The sequence below is a fragment of the Paramisgurnus dabryanus genome, chromosome 2 (assembly GCF_030506205.2).
Source record: "Paramisgurnus dabryanus chromosome 2, PD_genome_1.1, whole genome shotgun sequence".
NCBI lineage: Eukaryota > Metazoa > Chordata > Actinopteri > Cypriniformes > Cobitidae > Paramisgurnus > Paramisgurnus dabryanus.
This window is the reverse complement of record NC_133338.1, coordinates 1,598,208-1,620,456: the sequence shown is the minus strand read 5'-3', so window position 1 is coordinate 1,620,456 and position 22,249 is coordinate 1,598,208. Positions and strand designations below refer to the sequence as shown.

The 22,249-nt window shown below is 39.2% G+C and overlaps 1 protein-coding gene across 2 annotated transcripts; it reads left to right on the top strand.

The window, feature by feature from the left end:
- The first annotated feature begins 2,367 nt into the window (after positions 1-2,367).
- Positions 2,368-19,566, top strand: LOC135783432 (nuclear factor 7, ovary-like). 2 transcript variants are annotated; one of them, XM_065294149.1, is made up of 8 exons: positions 2,377-2,489; positions 10,750-11,013; positions 14,164-14,741; positions 15,046-15,141; positions 16,019-16,252; positions 16,443-16,584; positions 18,366-18,392; positions 18,482-19,566. In XM_065294149.1, the coding sequence occupies exons 2-8, from the start codon at positions 10,896-10,898 to the stop codon at positions 19,027-19,029; spliced, it is 1,743 nt and encodes a 580-aa protein (XP_065150221.1). In that variant the 5' UTR covers positions 2,377-2,489; positions 10,750-10,895; the 3' UTR covers positions 19,030-19,566. The 2 variants fall into 2 exon arrangements, with proteins under 2 accessions (XP_065150222.1, XP_065150221.1); XM_065294150.1 differs by lacking the exon at positions 10,750-11,013 and having other exon boundaries at positions 2,368-2,489.
- Positions 19,567-22,249: the final 2,683 nt, after the last annotated feature.

Genomic DNA, 22,249 nt, shown 5'->3' with positions numbered 1-22,249 from the left:
TTGAAATTAACGGATTGGCGTGTGTCTCTTTTTTATCTCACAATCCAGGGAGTGCTGGCCATAACAAAGACATTTTTAAAATAAGAGTGAAAAAATCTTTCTAAAATCTTTTTCTGCTTTATGCTTTCCTGTCTGAAATGTGTTATTTCAACCACAATGCACTTTTTAAAGACAAGTGAAAATTGTATGGTCCTGTGTGTTTTTACTTACCACAGTAAGGAGAACTGCTTAGCAATCCTGACAAATTTATCAACTTTAAATTTTTTAACAGACGCTTGAAAATGTTATCCCTTAATAAAGGATTCTATAAAATTGCTAAGATACAAGTAAATTGTTCATATATATTGACAGGTGCCATCATAAATTTGTCCTTTTACATTCTTAATTTTCATTCTGAGGTGAACTAACCGAAGTCGAGATAATAATATATGCATTCAACTGAAAGTGAATAGAGCTTAAAAGAAGGAAAGTTAATCTTACAGTATGAATGGGTAAGTCATTATGTGTGTTCAACTTCATGCGACGCTGCGCAGACCAATCGGCGGCTGACTTGAAGCAGTGCATTCCGGTTAGTAATTTTGTCCGACTTCAGGTGGCGCTGCAGGCACCTGACTGTGTCATATGGTTTTTAAGTACCGCGAGAGCATTTCGAGAGTAGCCGGCTAGCTCAGCCATGTGTGTTATATTGTGTCATGTAATAAAATAAAAATGAAAATAACAAACTCTATTGCTATTTTAATAATATAGGCTTGTTTCCCGTTATTTTCGGGTATACAGTATAAGCAGCAATTAAAATATTCAATATAAAATGTTTCTGGTTGCAACTTTTTATTAAAATGTTTGTTTTTATCAAATTCAGCATCCAATTCACTTCATTTGCGATTAAAAACAAGGAAACACGAGGCACACGTCACTACGGCAAGCAGCAGGTGACCAGCTTGACGGCTCCGTTTTCAGTTCCTCCCTCGACTGCAAGCGGCAAACCTCGCTGATCGGTCTGCGCAGCGCCGGATGATCTCGAAAACACCTAATGCCTCGCTCAGACATCATTAAGTGAATATTTCAAATAGCACAGTCACTACCAATCCAGCTTGCCCTGTTTCCCATGCTGTTTCAGCCATAATACAATCTCAGCAGCATTCACATTAAAAACAAGACTTTCAGGTTGGACTATAAAAATATGATGTCCCTTTCGTACTCAATTAAAGCAACACCAAAGAGTTTTTTTTACCTTAAAATAACGCTTCCAAAACAGTTTCAGTCATTCTTCCACTCTAAACAGGGTGAACAGCACTTTCACATTCGCTTTGCAGCCCTCTATCGGCCAAAACCGCACTAAAGAAGTTTCCAAACGTCAGGTAGTGGTCCTGTAGTCCGAGTGAATACTACAAAAACTTGCTTTACGGCAGACCTACAATCCAATCAGAGCCAGCTATGCCTCAGTATTTATGACAGTGGGTAATGGACAATTACGCTTCTAACCTGTAGGGGGAGCAAAGAGCCAAAACTCTTTGGTGTTGCTTTAATAAAACACAATGAATGTTTTTATAGTAGAATTTCTGTGTTGAGATTAAACTGAAGAGTGAATGAACACAGAAAACAAAGGGTTTTATGACAGTGTGTCATTATATCAACAATTTATTTATTTCAACCCAAATTATTTTATTACTGTCAAGGTGCGATAAAAATATAATATTAATGTATAATAATAACTCAAAATATTTTGTTTAAAAGCATCTAGGGGTCAGCAAAGAGGAAATAAAATAAATCACATAAAGTGTTACACTGAACATTTTAAAGTGTTGCTCACATAAGAATGACTGTAATTAATTATAGCATTGTTTTGTTATGCTTACAAATAGAAATATGAGGTACAGTTTCTTGAGCAGATTGTGAAAAATCCTATACAGCAAGAGACACATGTAAAGGCCAGTACTGTTGACATTAAAATATGTAAATGTGTGGCATAATAAAAATCTCTTCAGTGCATTTTTCTTTTTAACTATCTCAAAGTCTTTTAATATTATGCCTTACACCAATAAATGAAGGCCTGTGAAAACCAAATTACCCTAAACCACTTTGTTCTGTCTGCTTAATACTGATGGGAGACTTGTGTAATGTAAGAGTTTACTTAACCATACGGTGTCAAATGTGTACTACAGATTTAAGTGCGCATGGGTTCGGTTACAGTGCTTATAATACGCTTTGCATAAAAATAATAAAGGCCTATAGAAACTTTAATAAATAAATTCATGTGTATTGTCTTCTGCTGTACATGCAGGTGGCACACATTGAGTTACAATATGGCTGTAAGCAAATACATGCAAAAAACTGGGAGCAAAGAGGGTGTGGCATTGTTCCATGGAAATGAAAGTGAACACAACACTAGAGAGGGACGAAAGCTGCAAGGAAATGAAACTTAAGTTAATCATAGAGACAGCCAGCAGATACCACATAAACTAAGAAGAAGAATACACAGCTTTGAAAAGGTAAGCTTGATTTTTGATCCCTTATGCATCATTTTTACTATTATTTACAGGCAGTATATTAAAGAATACAGTATATGTTCCCTGTACATAGCAGTGCCAAATTTTGAATTTCTTTATGTCAATTTCTCAAACATTTATGGATTCATTTAATTCTTCATTGACATTATGAATGTATTTTTGACACATTTGATGGACGTTTGTTTTACAAAAAACACGAAATAGTTTTCCTCTGACACATTAACATAATGATTATTTAATGAACAAAAGAGATGTTTGCTATTTGTAGACATCTGTGCAATACAGCAATTATGTCAACTGTAAAATTATTAAGTCAAAGTATTGAGCCGATGATCTGAATGAGTTCATCTCAGGGTTTGCTGTGGTAAGAGAATGATGATGTGTCATTATTATTAATGTAATGTTTATCAATTTGAATGCAATGGCTCATACACAGAACACTAATAATGAAGTACGCCGCACGCATGTCACTCAAAACAGGTTTTTGCCACAACACCTAAAATGTGTTGTGTAGGTGTTCAGTCTCTCTCCCACCTTTTACTAGTAATGAGAGATTTCGAAACACTGCTTTGTAAAGCCTCAAACCAATTACAAATCTTAATTTCTTAATTCTTCTTCTAAATGTTTTAAAAATCTGATGGTTCGCAACTAGGGAGAGTTGATCACCACTGCCCAGTCTAATATGGTTAGGTGAACTCAGGTCAGTTTTATTATGCAAGCTCATAACACATTCATCCTTCTGACTGATAACGCTACCATTTGGCCTACTTTTTGTTTATAGACAGATTTAATAACGAACATGTGCATAATTTAAAGGGGAGGTAGTTTTAATGATCGGTTTGCTCTCAAATAAAACTAAAAACAAACAAAAAAACTGTATAAAGAATACACTTTTACTTATTGACTTAGTTAAGTTCAATAATTTATTTTTATTTAAAACATATTTTTAGAAAATCCTTTGCAATTATTTTGTAAAAAGTATAAAATGTTCGAACTGAGATTTTCTTGCTTTTACAACGTTTTCATCAGCAGATGGCGCTATATTTAGTAGTGATGGGAGAAACAAAGCTTTTTGAAGCTTCAAATCAGCTGAACCAATTGCTTAGGAAAACGATTCACTGTTTCAAAGTGTTCAAAACACCTAAATATAGCGCCACCTGTTGGTAAAAACCATAGACTGTAAAAAAAAGATGGACGGGGTGTCCATGACGTCACCCATTGATTTCTGAAGATGGTTTTTGAAGCTTAAAGTAGGCGTTGCCTGCCATCGCCATCTTGGCCGCGCGTCATCGTGCATCACTCGCTGATATCCGAAAATGGGTAAAGAGGCGGGATGTGGGTGAAGCTGTGGTGTCTGGTTGCTGAAACCACGCCCGCCTAGCTCGATTCTAGTGACCGCAGTGGCAGTTCACCCCTCACTTAAGTGGCCACGCCCTTAATTATGCAGAACTTTAAAGCTTAATATAATTTAAACGGAGGAGTTACAAAACAATTCACCCCCTCACAGTTGTCATGAAGGGCAAACTTAGCTATACAGACCAAAAACTATTTTTGTACCAGGCTGTAAACATATTATTTTCTACTGTAAAGTTGGCCATTTTAACATGGGGGTATATGGGAATTGACTCCCTTTTGGAGCCTGCCTCTAGTGGCCAGTCGATGAAATGCATGAATTTAAGTGACTGCTCTAAAATATAAGAGGCTTTCCTTGCCAATAATTTTTGGATAACACTTATTTCTTTTGATTTAAAATAATGTACTATTGCCTTCAAGAAACACCTCATTAGGTCCACTCTAATGTATAAGGGGCTTTTCATAAATGTTTTGATAATAATGCTATGTCTCATTTATTAAAAATACTGGCTGGTGAGGTGGATGTGATATTAGTAAACCTATCAAATCAGTTGACGCGATGATTGGAATTAAAGTACGTTTTAGTAGCATATCATTATTTTGTAGAAACGCTGTCATTTCACAAAAGTTTTATCGACATTTATAAAATATAGTTTTGCGAAAATCTGTAACACAAACGTAGAATATGTGGTCACACTAGCAGTCCGTTGATGGCAACTTATTAAAAACTGTACTGTAAAAACAACAATTAATAAAATATGTGGAGGAATTTGTGGACAATGCCCATCTGGTGAGTTGGAGTGATGAAATCCTGAATTGCTGCTTTCGGTTGGGGCATTATCAATACAATTTATCCTTCATGGATTTCTTAAATTATTCCCTCAAATTAAATGGCTCTATTTTTCGAGGTTGATATTATGCAAGAGGAAAAAATTATCATCATCCAGCTCAAACCCGAAACCAGTACAGTGCTCCAGCTCACCCAAAACCAGTAACCCTACTCCAGCCCCATGTTCCTTTACTCAGCCCAGTGCCCGCTGCCATCTCTGTACTCGGCTCAGTGCCTGCTGCCGTCCCTTTACTCAGCACAATGCCCATTGACGTACCTGTACTCAGTCCAGTGCCCGCTGATGTCTCTGTACTCAGCCCAGTGCCCATTGTAGTCCCGGAATGCAGCCCAGCGCTCACTTTAGCCCCTGAATGCAGCCCAGTGCCTGCTATGGTCCCTGAATGCAACCCAGTGCCCATTGTAGTCCCTGAATGGAGTCCAGTACCCGCTATTATCCCTGAATACAGCCCTGTTCCCGCTGTTATCCCTGATTGCAGCCCAGTGCCTGCTTACACCACCCAAGACTTTCCCAATAACTTTTTGGGGGGTCTATATCCTCACAGCCACAGTGGCTGTAAGCTCCTTCTACAACATTGTCTACTTGGTCACAGTCACTCCGGTCGTCAGGATATTTAATAAAAAAAAATGTAATTGAATATTTGATTTTTAAATAAAACTTATTTTCACCTACTATAAATAGCATATTGCTAAACAAATGTATATTGTCAAAAGAAACTGGGAATCCCTGGGTAGTTGGTGCTGCTCTTTTCAGGGTCCTGGGTACCCAGCTTGTAAAGTACCCATGGTATAGCCTAGCTCCCCCTGTTATTTCAGGATAGGCAGTCTGAAGGTGAGCAGTTGTAACAGGTGATGGTGAACAAAGGTGATAAAGCTGTGAAAGTGATTTCTTTTTAGGGTTGATGACAACATTCTCCTCACACTCCATACTACATAACTTGCAGTTTCCATTAAAGGCCCAGACATCAGACTATAGGCCACCCAGCCATCTCTAGGATCTTGATGAGAGTTTTCTACAATCTGTGATGCCTCTCCAGTTTTTGAATAGAGGCCCTGGTTCCTCCTCACGCTGATGTTGGTGGTCTGGGATGTGGTTGAAAAGATGGTCAGTTCCTGGATCATGATTTTATCATCCTCTTCAGAGAAAGGGAGGACGGAGAAGATGGAGTCAAGGTTTGGCCCTGCTAGTAATATGGCAGAGAGTTATCCATCTGTTGCTCTCTCGACTATCCATCAAGTGGTTGGGGCAATGGGACTGTTGGCAGATTCTGGGTGGCCATGGGAGGCACTAGACTAGCAGTTGATGTAGAAGGTGAGAGAGCGGCTTCTGGATTCTCATTTATCTTCAGTTGTTTGGCCCACTTCTTGTCTATACTTTTAAAACACTCAACCATCCCCTCTTCATTGTGGTCACAGCATACTTCACAGAACTCAAAAATGTGTAGCTTGATCCATTGTATTAGCAGATTTATTAACACAGAAATTTAGCCTAATGGTTTGAACTGTTTGACGTGAGGTGTTGTAAGAGTTAGATAAGAGTGGTATTACGGATTGCCGGAAAAACTCCTGATTTGCAGGGGTTAGCATTTTCTCGTAATTGTCGAGTTAACTTGTCAACGGCTGGAAAGAGTTAAGGGCTGATGGATGTGTTCTTTATCACAGTCAGGTACTGAGACCTTTCCTTCTGAGCAGTGAAATGTGTCTGGCCATTATCAGTCTTTTCTGATTGCAATGGACATTTGTTTATGTTGCCCTAACACCCAATGTTGCAAACCTAAATGTGAATGCGAACACAAAATAGTGTAATTCGGGACATGTGAGCATTAAAATCTCCAGCTGCTACAGGGAAATTGAACTTCTGGCAGTAAATTTGTGTTCCTATTACTTGCCCAGAGAGTTTGGACTCACTATTGCGGCCATTGTTTACATCCCCCCAAGCACTGTCATGGAAGTAGCGTGTGACATCATCCTTTCCACTGTTGCTAAATTACAAACACAGCACCCTAAAGCGTTTTTGATAATCTCGGGGGATTTTATTCACAGGACTCTAGACACAACATGTTTTCACACAATATGTGGACTGTAACACCAGGGGAAAAAGGATGCATACAGTGCCCCCCCACGTGTGCAGAAGAAACTAAGAGTCCAGATTAGGGAAGCAAAGGAGCAATACAGAATGAATCTGGAGCAGAAATTGAAGAACAACAGCAGTAAGGAGGTATGGAACGATATGAAAATAATCACCGGGTGCAGTTCAAAGAGGGGTGATACTAGTGAAGGAGATGGAGAGAGTGAACCAGCAGAACACCTTTTTTAATAGGTTTGACCATCCAAACTCATTCACATCTCATAACGCTGCACACTTCCTACCCTCTCTGCTATTTCTGCCAATCCAGACACCAACCATAGCACAGAGGAGAATAATCCCCCTCCTCTGATCCAAGCAGCTCAGGTGTGTACAGAGTTTGTCCCAGTAAAGCAGCGTTCCAGATGGCTTATCTCCAAGACTGCGGAAGGTCTGTGCTTGGGAGCTGAGAGACCCTCTACAGCGCATCTTTAACTTTATGCTTGGAACAGGAGAGGGTCCCTCAGCTATGGAAAACGTCCTGTTTCATCCCAGTTCCAAATGAATCCCACCCTGGAGGATTAAATGACTTTAGACCAGTCGCCCTAACACGTCCACCACGCCATCGACCCTCTACAGTTTGCATATCAGGAGAAGGTGGAAGTGAAAGATGCTATTGTCTTTATACTACATCGATCCCTCACTCATCTGGACAGGGGCAGCTGGGCAGTGAGAATAACTTTTTGGGATTTCTCCAGTGCTTTTAACACCATTCAACCACTGCTCCTCAGAGATAAGCTTATTTAGAGGAAAGTGGCTTATAGATGGTAGCGTGGATCTTGAACTACTTGACAGGCAGACCTCAGTATGTGTGACTAGGGGACTGCAAGTCTGACACGTTGAAGAGCAGCACGGGAGTGCCACAAGGGATGGTGCTGTCTCTGGTTTTCTTCACTCTTTAAACATCAGACACGAGTCATGCCACGTGCAGAAGTTTGGAGACGACACTGCTATTATGGGTTGTATCATGAATAGACAAGAGGAGGAGTATAGGAAACTAATCAATGATTTTGTTATATGGTGTGACAACAACCACCTGACACCTGAACACCACCAAGACAAGAGAGATGGTGGTGGAGGTCCAGGAAGGCCCAGGCCTCAACATGAGAATGTGATTATTAATGGTGACTGTGTGGAGTTGGGTAAGACCTATAAATACCGTGGTGTGCAGCTGGATGAGAAATTTGACTGGACTGCCAACACAGATGCTCTAGGAAAGCTGTTTGTACTTCCCCAGAAGGCTGGCTTCCTTTAACATCTGTAAAAAGTTGTTGCAGATTGCAGATGTTCTATCAGACTGTGGTGGCGAGTGGCCTTTTCTATTCAGTGCTTTTCTGGGGGGGGGGGTAACATAAAAAAAAGATGCATCACGTTTGGATAAGCTGGTGAGGAAGGCTGGCTCTGTCTTGGGCATAGAGCTGGACAGCCAAATAACTGTGGCAGAGCGACGGGTGCTGACCAAACTCCTGTCAATCTTTGCATCCTTTCCACAGCATCATCTTAAAGGGTTAGTTCATCCAAAAATGAAAATTTTGTAATTAACGACTCACCCTTATGTCGTTTCAAACCTGTAAGACCTCAGTTCATCTTTGGAACACAGTTTAAGATGTTTTACATTTAGTCAGAGAGCTTTCTGATCTTCCATTGAAAATGTATGTACGGTATACTGTCCATGTCAAGAAAGGAAATAAAAACGTCATCAATGTAGTCCATGTGACATTAGTGGGTCAGTTAGAATTTGTTGAAGCATCAAAAATACATTTTGGTCCAAAAATAACAAAAACTACTTTATTCAGCATTGTGTTCTCTTCCGGGTCTGTTGTGAATTCGTCTGTCCAATGACGCTGCTGACGTATGACGCTTCTGACGTGTTATCTGGTGCGTCTAAGCTTCGTTTAAAGTGTCTTGGTTGTCCAATAAGGTGCAACTAATATAATTAGCTCCTCATCCTCCCTGATTTTGCACAGTGTTTGTGCGAGAAGGCTCACTCGAGAAACTCATATTTGCGCAGATCCCGCGGCCAGTTGTGTGACAGTGCATCCAAACCAAGTGTGCCCTCTGTTAATGTATAAAACAGGTGACAACGGATAGTCTCTGGAGATGCAAACAGATCTATCTGTGCTATGCCGTTGGGTAATGTAAGACTCACCTGACTCTGCAGATGGGTGGCTGAAAAGGTGAGACTCTGTTGTGAGGGTCCCAAGCCGCTCGGTGCATCAGCTGGTGATAGAGGAAGAGGAGTATGATGGGTTATGAGCCTGTTCATACCTCCAGAGCTCCTCTGAAGATCCCATACTCAGCATTGGAACAGCAAATTGTGGCGAAGGGACGTGACGTCTCCGTTCCCTTCCTTCAGGGAATGAGGGTTACACACATAACCAAGACGTTCCCTTTCGAATTGGGAATCCCTACCAAAGCGCCACCGCGGCTGACCCTTCCAAAGTCTGTGTAAAAACTTCTGACTTCTATCTTAAAGAGGCGGAACCTGGACTTACAGCAGAAGGCCGGTCATTACTTGTTCCTAAACCCACGATAGTGAACTAGGCAAACTGGGAAGTGAATCCTGCCTGGCGGAGCTAGGAAACACTATTGAGCCAACCCTAAGGAGTTGAACGATTGGGTGGCGCTAAATACCTAATAGGTCTAAAAGTGTAACTCTCTGAACTGCATGACATACTGGAGAGAGCGCAGAGGGGGCTCTGCTAGGGGAAAACATGGTAGATTAGCTCCACAGAAAATACAAATAATAGGACACCTCAAGGGGGCACTATATGGAGGCCTAGCCAAACACAGGTTTTCAGAGAATATAGCTAGTGAGAGGCTGAAACCTGATGCTCCGCAACATCTGTTATAAAGGCGATGGAAGACAGTCAAAAACATTATTTTGTAAAGTTTTGACCTGTTTGCCTTCCATAGTGGTGCAACTGTGCAGCAATAAAACTGAGGCTGCAAGCCGACACAGGAGTCGACTCTGAGTGTCTCTCCCGGTTTGAGGAGAGAACACGAGAGGAAACCGGCTCAATGCGAACACTGTAAAATCTAGTGAACGTGTAAGGTGTCGCGCAGCCAGCAGCTCTACAAATGTCTGTTAGCGAGGAACCACAAGCCAATGCCTAAGATGATGCTACACTTCTAGTAAAATGTGCACTCAAATTAAAGGGGCATGGGATGCCTTGCTTTTCGTAAGCAAGGGTGATTGTGTCTACAATCCAATGAGACATCCTCTGCTTGGTGACAGCTTTCCCTTTCTGCTGACCACCGTAACTGCTCTAAGGTCCTTTGGTCCACATACCTACGCAATGAGTGCACAGGACATAACAAAGTCAAGGCTGGGTCTGCCTCCTCCAAAGGCAGCACTTGCAAGTTCACCATCTGAACTCTTAAAGGAGTGGTGGGAACTTTGGGCACGTAGCCGAGCCTGGGTGTCAGTATTACACTGGAGTCAGCAGGTCCGAACTGAAGGCACGAATCGTTGACCCAAAATGCATGAAGGTCCCCTATCCTTTTAACAGAAAACAATGCGAATAATGTTAAAGTTTTCATTGTGAGAAATTTGATACTCACAGAATGCAGAGACTCGAAGGGGGCATCCTGGAGGGCTTTCGGCACCACGGACAGGTCCCAAGGAGGAATAGAGGGAGTGCGCAAAGGATTTAGTAATTTTTTAATAATTATAAGTAATTATTGAAATGTGTAAACTAGTTCCTTAAATGGATAAAACTGATCAAATGAGAACACTCCTGTTAAGTCCACCATTTTATTTCTTGTCCTCTGTCTTGAATTGACCTAGATGAAAAGATGTAGGAAGGGTTTGTTTATTCAAATACAACAGGAGTTGTGATAATGGTATTGTAATGGTTGTAATGGTATTTCTTGGCAGATGACAAGTGGGGTGGTAATGATGATGTGTTTTCCAGGTTTCTATACTTCACACACAAAAGACAGTCAATGAAGACAAAGGGGTGCAGCAACAAGGATATAGGCTAGCTGATGTAGCAAGATTGATTTGCTTGGATACATTTTGGCAACTTGGTTGAACAGACTGACATCTTAAATATAAAGGATGAAGACTTGGATTAAAAGAATGACAACTTGGATAACCAGATTGATGTCTTGGAATCAAAGCATGGTGATTTGTGAACCTGGTGTCATGATGGGCAAGGAACAGGACCCAAATGCAGGTAACTGGCAAACTCAAAAGGGTTTATTTTAGCTCAGAAAAACAAAAGCCCACGTGGGGGAAAAAAACATAATATAAACTGATGACAATACCAGACAAAGACTATGACGTGACAATCACACTATGATGAGAATGAACTTGACTTATTTGACTTTGACTAAACTATAACAGAATTGCCTAACAAAGTCTCAAGATTACATAGCTCAAGGAATCGCAAAGCTTTAGACAGAGAGCTCACGGTAACAGTGAAAAACAAACCTAAACGATTCAACAATGGACAGAACACACTGGGGCCTTAAACAACCCAGTCAACAATTTGATCTCTCAGTGAAGTCACCATGAGCTCACAAGATCCTCATAATTTGGTCACAATGCGGGGGTCACAGTGATCTAGTGTAACCACACTGCACACTCACTGTGTGCTCATATATTAAGTTCACAATATGAGGTCACTGCACACTCACTGTGAGCTCAAAATATGGTCACTATGTGAGGTCATGGCACACACATTGTGCATAACATGAACTTAACATTCTGAATTCAGAATGAGCTTGCATATTACTCCCAATGTGAGAATCTCATAGTGTGAGAATGGTTTGATGTCACTGTGATCCTCCAGTATCCTTATATCACATATAGCTCATACTGTGATTATCACAGTATGAGGATGGTGTGAAGTCACTGTGATCATCTCTTGATCTCACCTTGGGCACGTTTAAGTTCACAACGTCGTGAAATGGTGTGCACCAGTATGCAATGGGGTTTGAGATAGGTTTTCTCTTGTTTGATGGGTGTGTCCAGGGCTGGACTGGGACAAAAATTCGGCCCTGGCATTTTGGCCCAAACCGGCCCACACTACATACACTGCAAAAAATTATTTAAGAAAAAAATGTTCTTAGTATTTTTGTCTTGTTTTCAGTAAAAATATCTAAAAATTCAAAAATTAAGATGCTTTTTCTTGATGAACAAAACGACCCAAGATAATAAGTCTAGTTTTTAGACCAAAAATATCAAATTTAAGTGATTTTGTGCATAAAACAAGCAAAAAAATCTGCCAATGGGGTAAGCAAAAATTTCTTGAACATTTTTCTTAAACACTAAATTACCCCATTGGCAAATGTTTTTGCTTGTTTTATGCACAAAATCACTTAAATTTAAAATTTTTGGTCTAAAAGCTTATTTTCTTGGGTCATTTTGCTAATCAAGAAAAAACATCTTATTTTAAGAATGTTTAGATATTTTTACTGAAAAGAATTTTTTTTCTTGAAAATTTTTTTTGCAGTGTATAATTACAAATACCACCCATCTTTGCACGCCTTTAAATATGTATAGCAATAGCAACTCCAATTCCACAAAAGCACTAAACCCAATTAATAGCAGGTAGAAAAGAGTGAGAGTTGACACAACAAACACTGCTAGAACGTGTTATTTATTAATGCAATAAAACTGTAAAATCCACACTTATGAATCCTAAAACAAGCTTCATGCAATTGGCAAAATTTGCCATTGGATTGCTGACTTATTACAAAATACAAGTGCTGCTTACAGTAATATTGAAAACTGATTATAACTTGCTGTACTTACAGGAAAGTATTCACTACATTTACTGAACTAAACTAGTGTGATTACAGTAATAGAGATTTTTAACATTATCGGTCAAGTGTGTTGTTATACAATAAACATATCTTTTCCTGTAAGCAGATCTCCTCGATTGTTTGATTTTGCTTGAAGAGAAATGATACGTTTTGAAACAGACAATCAACGAAAAATCTACGAATCAGATACACTCTCGTAGTCACAGAGCAAAGAGTGCAATTATTTTATTGCAGCTTTATCACCATATTTTGTGTTTTTGACTCAGCTTTATCAAGGGGTATCCATCTAAACTTGTGTTTTGAAAGCAGTTCTGCTTACCACAGGCACTACACTCACTTCTCCCTCGTCTCTCTCCCTCTCCTCACTGACCCTTGCGTGCTGGTGCTGACAGTGCCACCGCCGCCACCATCATCATCATCACCAGCGACGCGATCTGAAGGTCCTGCTGCCGCAGAAAACATTTGTTATTTTGTAACACATTTTGCAGCGTCTGCCTGAAGAGCCTGTTTCTTTTTGTCGCGCAGTTTTTCTGCGCCTCCCTTGCGTTTTCTCTCTCTCTCTCTCTCTCTCTCTCTCTGTTTTGACACGTGAACTGACCGTAGATTCACGCTCGCTTGCACAGAGACCAAAGCGGTGATTGGGCCAGCTTAATGTCAAAAAAAAAATAACCAATGGGCTGCTGCTTAAATGTGTGTGGGCCGGTCTATCTAGGAAAAGAAAGGATGATGACTGTGCTGGTCAGTCATTGGGCCAGCTTAATGTCGTTTAAAAAAAAAACAATGGGCTGCTGCTTAAATGTCAGTGGGCCGGTCTGTCTAGAAAAAAAAGACGCTAACTGGGCTGCTCAGACAAACTTAGTTTGAGATGTATTGGCCCAAAAAGTACGTCGGCCCACCGGGAAACTGCCCGGTTTGCCCGATGGCCAGTCCGCCCCTGGGTGTGTCAGTACTGCAGTCCAATCAGCAGCAACATGTAAATAAACCACACGGTACCAAAGAGACAGCTGACACAATGGGTTAAAGTTGGAATGTAGTCTTTCATACTGGACAGCAAGGGCAGTGACTGTAACATTACGGATATCTTACACGTATTTATAACAATTTCTTCAGCTCCGGAAACATTTAAAAATAACACAAATAATGCTTGCACAATAATGCACAAATAAAGATGGTGTTGTGACAAAAAAAGTATCTTTTTGGGAAACGGTCATAAGTTTAGTTTCTTTAACAATGCATTGTACTATGTTAGTTAAGCAGCAAGCTTTGTTGTTGTACAGGAAACTCACTCAACAATGCATGTCATTTACTCTGTACTTGTACTCTACACAAAGACAATGAAGGTGAATCTAATTTCTATAGTATGCGAGGCGAGTAGTATGTCTGAATTCATAGTATTCATTAAACAGTAGGTGAAAAGTACCTGGTTGACCTACTACTTATTTTTAAGTGTACATTCGATGGACATAGACATACCTTAAGTTGGTATCATTACTGATTGTCCTAATTAATATTTATTAAATATCAAATATTAATAACAATTACATTATTTGCCCTAGGTTTAACTGCTGACACAATCACAATGGCTACAGCTGAAGATATGTGTCACCACCTTCAGTGCCCCATCTGCAAGAACCTGTTTGAAGATCCAGTAACCATATGTTGTGGGCACACTTTTTGCAAGAGTTGTCTGGACCGGAAAATAAACCTTAACGATCCACAGTGTCCTCAGTGTGAAGAGCCTGTGACCACCAAACCAAACGTGAATGCTGCTCTTAGAGACCTTCTGCAGCAGTTTCTCCAGACACAGATGCCCGACCTGAATCTCTACACAGGTGAAAGAGGTGAGATCCCCTGCGACATCTGTGAGGAAAACCAAAAGTTCAAAGCTGTGAAGTCCTGCTTGACCTGTTTACTCTCATACTGTGAGCGGCATCTGAAGCAGCATCAGTCTTTGGAGAGGCTGAGGGGTCATAAACTGGTAAAACCAGAAGAGAGATTGGATGAGAGAGCATGCAGTGTCCACGGCAGACCCCTGGAGCTCTACTCTACCCGAGAGGAACGCTGCATCTGTGCCTTGTGTGTGAAAAATGCTGGAGATGTCATAGCTGTGGAGACAGAGAGACAGAGGAGAGAGGTATTAAACTTTTATAGAAAATGAAAAAAGTGGATTGTATTTCATTGTAATTTTACTCATAACAACTAGGGACCTAAATCTCTTCTTTTTATTTACACTTCTTAATTAATCCTATTTTAACAATATTTTGATATTTATTTGCAAATATTCACAATGTACAAAATAATATTACCTGTAAATTCAGTCAACAGTGGCTGTACATATTGTACAGGACAATCAGTCTGGTTATATCTTGAAGGTTTGTTGTTTGGTATTAAGTGTAGCCTGATAGCTTGGTGTGTGTGCATGTGTGTGTTTTCTACAGGTCAAACTGCAACATACTATTGATGAGTTGAAAACCATGATCAACCAGAGACAAACCAAACTAAAGGGTCTTCAAAGCACAGTCAAAGATTATCAGGTCAGTCTGTTTCTCTCAAATATCTGTGCAAAAACAACAAACTGTACTGCATTGTTCACCAACCTTTTGAAACCTAAGATCAAAGATGGAAGGCAAGCTCTTCTTATAAAACAGTTGGGAAAAACCAAGACAGCCCAAAAATGTACTTCCCACCTGAGGCCTTTCATTCAGCTTGATTGTATTTCAGTTACATAAAATGTCTTGGTCAAACTTTAAAACTGAAAACTCTTAAAGCAACACTTGCTGTGATCAGTTTAATACTGCATGCACAACTGGTAAAAGTTTTGAAACACTCACCTGTATCTATTTGGCACAGCTATATTTCTGTCTACAACAGTAATTTCAAGCATTTAACCATACCTTCAGCTGAAAGGATTATCAAGACCATAGTCAAGTGTTGCAAAACGTTTGACCGGTAGTATCATTTGACGAAAGTAAAAAATAAAGAGTTTAAAGAGATAGGGGAAAAGAGGGGCTTAGGTATCCTGAAGTGTCACAGAAATATCACATTTATATAAGTATTCAGACCATTTGCTACAGCACCTGAATTTTTTAATTTTAAAAGTAATTGCTGCCAAATGTGCTTGAACTTAGTAATGACTAAAGGGTCTGAATTCTTTCTTTCAAATAAATTTATAGACAGTGTAGATGAATAAGAGGAAAATTATTTAAACAATTGTGAAATCAGGCAGCAACATAAAATTGAAAAAAGTAAAGGGATTCACAAATACTTTGTGAATGCGCTGTGATTTCTTTACAGTGAAGCTGTTGGGGATTTAAAGGTCATAGGTTTATGACTTTGTGAGCTTGGTGGATGTGTGTTTGTGTCTGAATCAGAATCATATAAATTGATCAGTTGCTCCTCCAATCATTACAGGTTCAGATAGACAATGAGCATACAGAGATAAGCCAAGTTTTTCAGGCAGTGATGGATGTTGTGAAGAGAGCTGAGGAGGAGCTGCTTGTTCCTCTGGAAGATGGAAGAAGGAGTCTGGAGAGAGAGATGGAAGAGAAGACACAGCAGATACACAAGGACATCCAAGAGTATAGAGAAATCATTGACCGTTTTAAGCAAACTGAGAATGAAGACGACGACATCGGATTTCTACAGGTGAGACACTAATATTATATACTGTAAAGGAACAGTTTGTCAAAAATTTAAATGTAAAATCAGTCAATTGACAGATCAGATGTGCCTATCTGATTCTAGTAAGTGACAATACTAACTGTGACATGAACATATATAATCTACTAGTTGAATATTAATTTAATTGTAATGTAATTTTTTGTTTTTCTTTTAGTCATTCCCTAGTGTGCCTGTTGAATTCAGAGATGATTGGGCAGTTTCCATTGACACTAAACTAAACTTTGGCTCCATGAGAAATACAAACACATCCATTTTGGCTTCTATTAGGACTCAGCTGGAAAATCTTTGCTGTTCTGGTAAGAAATAATGATGTTTAACAGTAGTGATGTATTGAGTTGGGTTTACTAATGTAAATATCACTGATTGTGTCATGACACTTACATACCGCAGAATGTAAATAAAGTTATTATACTATAAATATACTGATATACACTAATTTGCCAAAACATTAAGACCACCTTACTAGTATGTTGTTGGTCTACTTTGTGCTATCAAAACAGTGCCGATTCACTAAGGCAGGTACTCTACAAGACCACTGTTCATGTCTTTGGTATCTGGTACCAAGATATTAGATCCTTTAGCTTGTGAGATGGAACTGCCGTGGATTGAACTTGTTGCTTCAACACATCCCACAGATGCTTAATTGAATTAAGATCTGAGGAATTTGGAGGGCAGGGCAACACCTTGAACCTTTCATTATTTTTATTGGTTCCTTAAAGATGCAATTTGTATAATCCATGCCACTAGATGGCACCAGATCAAATCAATAACAATGACGTAGATTAATGATGCTCTTAAGCAGCGTGGACTGATGGGATTTGTTGTCTTTAACTCAAACGCTGATGGCAATCAATCAGACGGGAACGAGAAATCTGTTACACATGAGGTAAAGTAATCAAGTTTTATAAATGTTGCGCTTGATGACATCGTTTTTTTCATTATGTAAGGTTTCATTTAATTTTCAAAACGCAATTGTTAGTCATAGATGTTACAGTATTAGTCCAATACGATGGTTTGTTAACACAGCACAGAATTAAGTGTTCAGATGAACAAACTTACCATAAAAAAGCGAGTGGCCCGACAGACGCTATTACTTCCGCATTTGTCCACGACACTGTTGTCATGTGGTTTTTACGTCAGTAAAGGAGGTAACAAAGGGTAACGTAGATATTAACATCATTTACAGGTGACTGCACTGCCCCGTGTCACTGTTTAGGGCAGCAATTTTCTCATAATTTACAAATAGTTGAAAACATTATAGATATTGTTAGTAATCAGCTGGCCAAAATATATAACACCGGAGTGGTTTTTGGATATTTTACTGCAAATATCTTACAAATTGTACCTTTAAACCATTCCTAAAAAATGTGCAGGGTAGCAGGGTGTGTTGTCCTGCTGAAAGAGGCCACTGACATTAGGAAACATCACTGTCAAGATGGGGTGTACTTGGCTTAGGTAGGTAGTACATCAAATTTAAGTCCACGTGGAAGGCTGGACCCAGGGTTTTCCAGAAGCACATTGCCCAGTGTATGAACCAGCTGGCTTGTCATTGTTCTTTTGTGTGTATCCTGGTGCCATCACTTCTACATGTAAATGGCACACATGAATACGGCCGTCCATGTGACGAAAAAAAACCTGGACTCATCAGACCAGGTGACCTCCTTCTACAGTCTCAAGGTACAGTTCCAATGCTCGCTTGCCCCTGTGGTTGCTTTTGGCAGGTCATCGTAGGAACTCTGATTGGTCTGTGGCCATGCAACCTCATACAGTACACAGCAAAGCGAGATGCAGCACAGACCGGGAGCAACCCAATGCTATGCATTTTATAGAATCTCTGACCAATAAACATTTGGTCCTTGTTCTCAGATTCTCATATTTCTTTAGCATCCAAAACATTGATTACTATCAGACATTAAAATATACGGGGATTTGTTAGGAGATATTTGCTTTATCTGTAATTGGTCATAATGTTTATGCTTATCAGTGTATACTGGTATATATTATCTGATAAATGCATCATTAAAAACATCACTGTCTCACAGTTTCTGTAAGAATAAACTCTTTTAACTTGTTGCAGAAATGAGAAGAATTCAGAAATTTTCAGGTACGTTTAAGAAGAAGTTTCCTGTTCATTATGTTGGTTGATGAAGCTCTTAAAATTTTATTTTAAATGAGATTCTTCTCTTTCCACAGTGGATGTGATTCTGGATGAAGAAACTGCACATCCATCTCTGAAAGTTTCTCAAGATGGCAAAACAGTAAGAGGCAAAGCAAACGCTCACGACATCCCGGGTGGCCCAAAGCAATCTGATTTGGTGGGTGGAATTCTGGGAAAGCCTCAGATCACGTCTGGAAAAGCATTCTGGGTAGTGGAGGTGGGACAGAAAACGGGCTGGGAACTGGGCGTAGTGAGAGAAAATGCAAACAGAAGAGGAACGGTCTCATGCAAACCCAGTGAGGGTTATTGGGTCATTGTGTTCTGCGGTCCAAACACATATGGGGCTTTTGAAGATCCTGCCATTCAGCTGCATCTCTCCACCAAACCTAAGAAGGTGGGAGTGTTTGTCGACTATGAGAGCACTTTCATCTCCTTCTACAATATGGACGATCAGTCACATATTTACACATTCACTCAGTGTAGATTTAATGAAACGATTCATCCGTACTTTAATCCTTCTCTCAATAAAGATTCAGATCCAATGGTCATTTCTTCTGTTATTCCAACTGATATTCAAATGTGAGAGGTGTAACATATACACACTGCATACTTTTTTAAATATCATGGAATACAGTATATCAAAATTATCATGGTGATCGGGGTACTCAGAATGTATTATTATTATTATTTTTTTGTAGTAAAAGTGTGTGGGTATATGTTGTGTTGGTGTCAGAACACTTAAAATACTCTGAAATAAATATTTTTTAAAGCTATGCTTGTATGTTATTCTAGCTGGCTTGTTTATCCTATTTTAATATACAATTTAAGAAAATACACAAGGTACATTTGAATGATATTTTTGGATGGCCATAAAAAATTTGTTTTTCTGAGGCAGTTCTCTGGAGTCTCCACACATGGCAACACGTCAGAGAAAGATCTTGAAATCAGGATGTTGTGTAGATGAATGATTGGGGTGTTTAAAATCATTATTGTCTTTATTGATTTTATATGTGTTTGAAATTAGTTTGTTATCCTAAAGCAACATATGTAAGAAACATTTTAAATGAAGTGAGTATGACATTTATTTGATATCATCATGTTTAATAAAGTAACTTTCATATATCAGACCAAAGCACTTTTTATTTCCTAGAATGCTCTAATTTACCCCACAAAATCTTCGAAACCCCCAAAGTATTTGCTACACAGGCTCATTCGAAATACAAAGTTTCTTCTGGTACGTCACTGCATGTTTCTGTTAGTTTTTTCTTCATTCTGATAATTGGCACGTATTCTTCAGTTTATGTTTTTGTGACTGTGGCGGATAAACGTCTGATGACATTTACTGTCAGGATTGATCGTGTTCATGAAAATAACTTCTTTATAGGAGGCATAGTGGCGACCTGCAAAAGGGACTGTAAGTAATGCTCAAATAATTTTTAGTCAGCTGTGTTTTATTAAAGTTAAACTATAAGAAAAGCATAAGCCGCTCAGGAATTTGTGCGAATATGACCATAAATATTCCTGCTTTCACGAGATCAAACATGATTGCCCCAAGAAGTTGCAGATGTCAAATTTACATGAACATATTTATGTATTAAAAACAACCTATGCTTATAAACAACATGCTAATAAACTTTGTAAAAGTTTTTAATGTTCTTTTGCAGATTATGGTTAAGCCATTTTCTTTTGCTTACAAACTACATATTTCTAATTAGGACAACAATTTTACAATACTAAACACAGATATGCACATTTTAATTAGTTTACATAGTTTTCACACCTGACTTTACACAAACAGTGATTTTACTTCTTTTAAACTTAACTTTTATCTTAAATGAACACTTTTTTTGAAAATATGCTCATTTTCCAGCTCCCCTAGAGTTAAACATTTGATTTTTACCGTTTTGAAATCCATTCAATCGATCTCCGGGTCTGGTGGTATCACTTTTAGCATAGCTAAGCATAATCCATTGAATCTGATTAGACCATTAGCATTGCACTTAAAAAAAATTTATAGATTAAGATTTCTATTTAAAACTTGACCCTTCTATAGTTACAAAACCAACAGAAAATTAAAAGTTGTGATTTTCTAGGCAGATATGTCTAGGAACTATACTTTCATTCTGGTGTAATAATCAAAGACTTTGCTGCCGTAACATGGCTGCAGGAGGCGCACTGATATTACGCAGTGCCCAAAAGTAGTCCCCAGCTACTTTCAATGTTACTGGACTATTCTCGGGCGTTGCGTAATATCATTGCACCTGCTGTACCCATGGTATGGCAGCAAAGTTCCTTGATTATTACACCAGAGTAATAAGGTAAAGTAATAAGAGTATAGTTCCTAGCTATATCTGCCTAGAAAATCACAACTTTAATTCTCCATCTGTCCTAGTACATGTTGTAACTACAGAAGAGTCAAGTTTTAAATAGGGTTATCGAAACTAGTTATGGGAGAAACAAAGTTTTTCGAAGCTTTGAATCAATTAAACCAATTGCTTCCCAAATTGATTAGTTTTTTAAGCGTTTGAAACACCATACACGCTGACGACACCTGCTGTTCAAAATAGTGTAAAAGCAACAAGATCTGACCAAACATTTTACAAAATAATAGCAAGACTTTTTTTAAATATGTTTTTAAGAAAAATAAATTATTTAACTTAATTAAGCAATACTTAAAACTGTATTCTCGGTTTTTAGTTTTATTGAGGGCAAACTAATCATTAAAAACATATACCCCTTTTAATTATGCAAATGTTTGTCATTAAATATCTCTATAAACAAAAAGTAGGCAAAATGGTAGTGTTATTAGTCAGAAGGATGAATGTTTTATGAACTTGCATAATAAAACTCACCCAAGTTCACCTAACCAAATACACTGGTCATTTGTGATCAACTCCCCCTAGTGGTGAATCACTTTGAATCAATTATTCGAAACAAAAGATTCGTAAATGTCTCGAAGCCTCATGAAGCAGTGCTTCGAAAGCGACCATCACTAATCAAAACTCTCATCATTTTTGAGCGCAATGCTAATGGTCTAATCAAATCCAGTGATTTATGCTAAGCTATGCTAAAAGTGGTACCACCACCAAAACGGTAAAACTCAAATGTTTAATTCTGGAGGAGTTTGAAAATGAGCATATTTTCAAAAACGTGGAGTGTTCCTTTAAATAAAACTGCACTCTGAAAATGGCCGGGTAATTTTTAACCATAATGGACAGAACCATACTGGACAACGTCTCGATACCAGGGTGCCTCAAGGCTCTGTGCTTGGACCGCTGCTCTTTTTGATATACATGACATCCCTGGGCTCTGTCATTCGAAAGCATGGCTTTTCGTACCACTGCTATGCGGACGACACTCAACTCCACTTGTCGTTTCACCCTGATGATCCCATGGTTTCTGCCCGCATCTCGGCATGCCTGAGGGACATCTCACTCTGGATGAAGGATCACAATCTCCAGCTTAACCTTGCGAAGACAGAACTGCTTGTCATATCATCTGAACCAATAGCCTGGTTAGCCAGACCTACATCAAGATATAAGGTCTGGCAACTCTTCACACAAACAGCTCAATGCAAGGGGCGGGATATAAGGTTGTCCCTCAAAATGCCTCTGCACGCAATAGGATAGCGCTATGACCAATCAGAGCAACGAAGAACGAAGTTTTCAAGTAGGAACCGTCGCAGCTCTGTCGTCATCATGTTAAGCCCGCCCCACAGACGCTACACACGATGTGATTGGCCTGACCAAATTTTGGTTTTTGGAGCTGTTAAGTGTATTGTGAGTGCCTAGACTAAACCCTGG

Coding starts and splice junctions, on each gene's coding strand:
- LOC135783432 (XM_065294149.1), top strand. CDS start 10,896: ATGAAGACTTGGATTAAAAGAATGACAACTTGGATAACCAGATTGATG. Junction 11,014..14,163: donor GGAACAGGACCCAAATGCAG/GTAACTGGCAAA, acceptor TATTTGCCCTAG/GTTTAACTGCTGACACAATC. Junction 16,585..18,365: donor GGAAAATCTTTGCTGTTCTG/GTAAGAAATAAT, acceptor AACTTGTTGCAG/AAATGAGAAGAATTCAGAAA.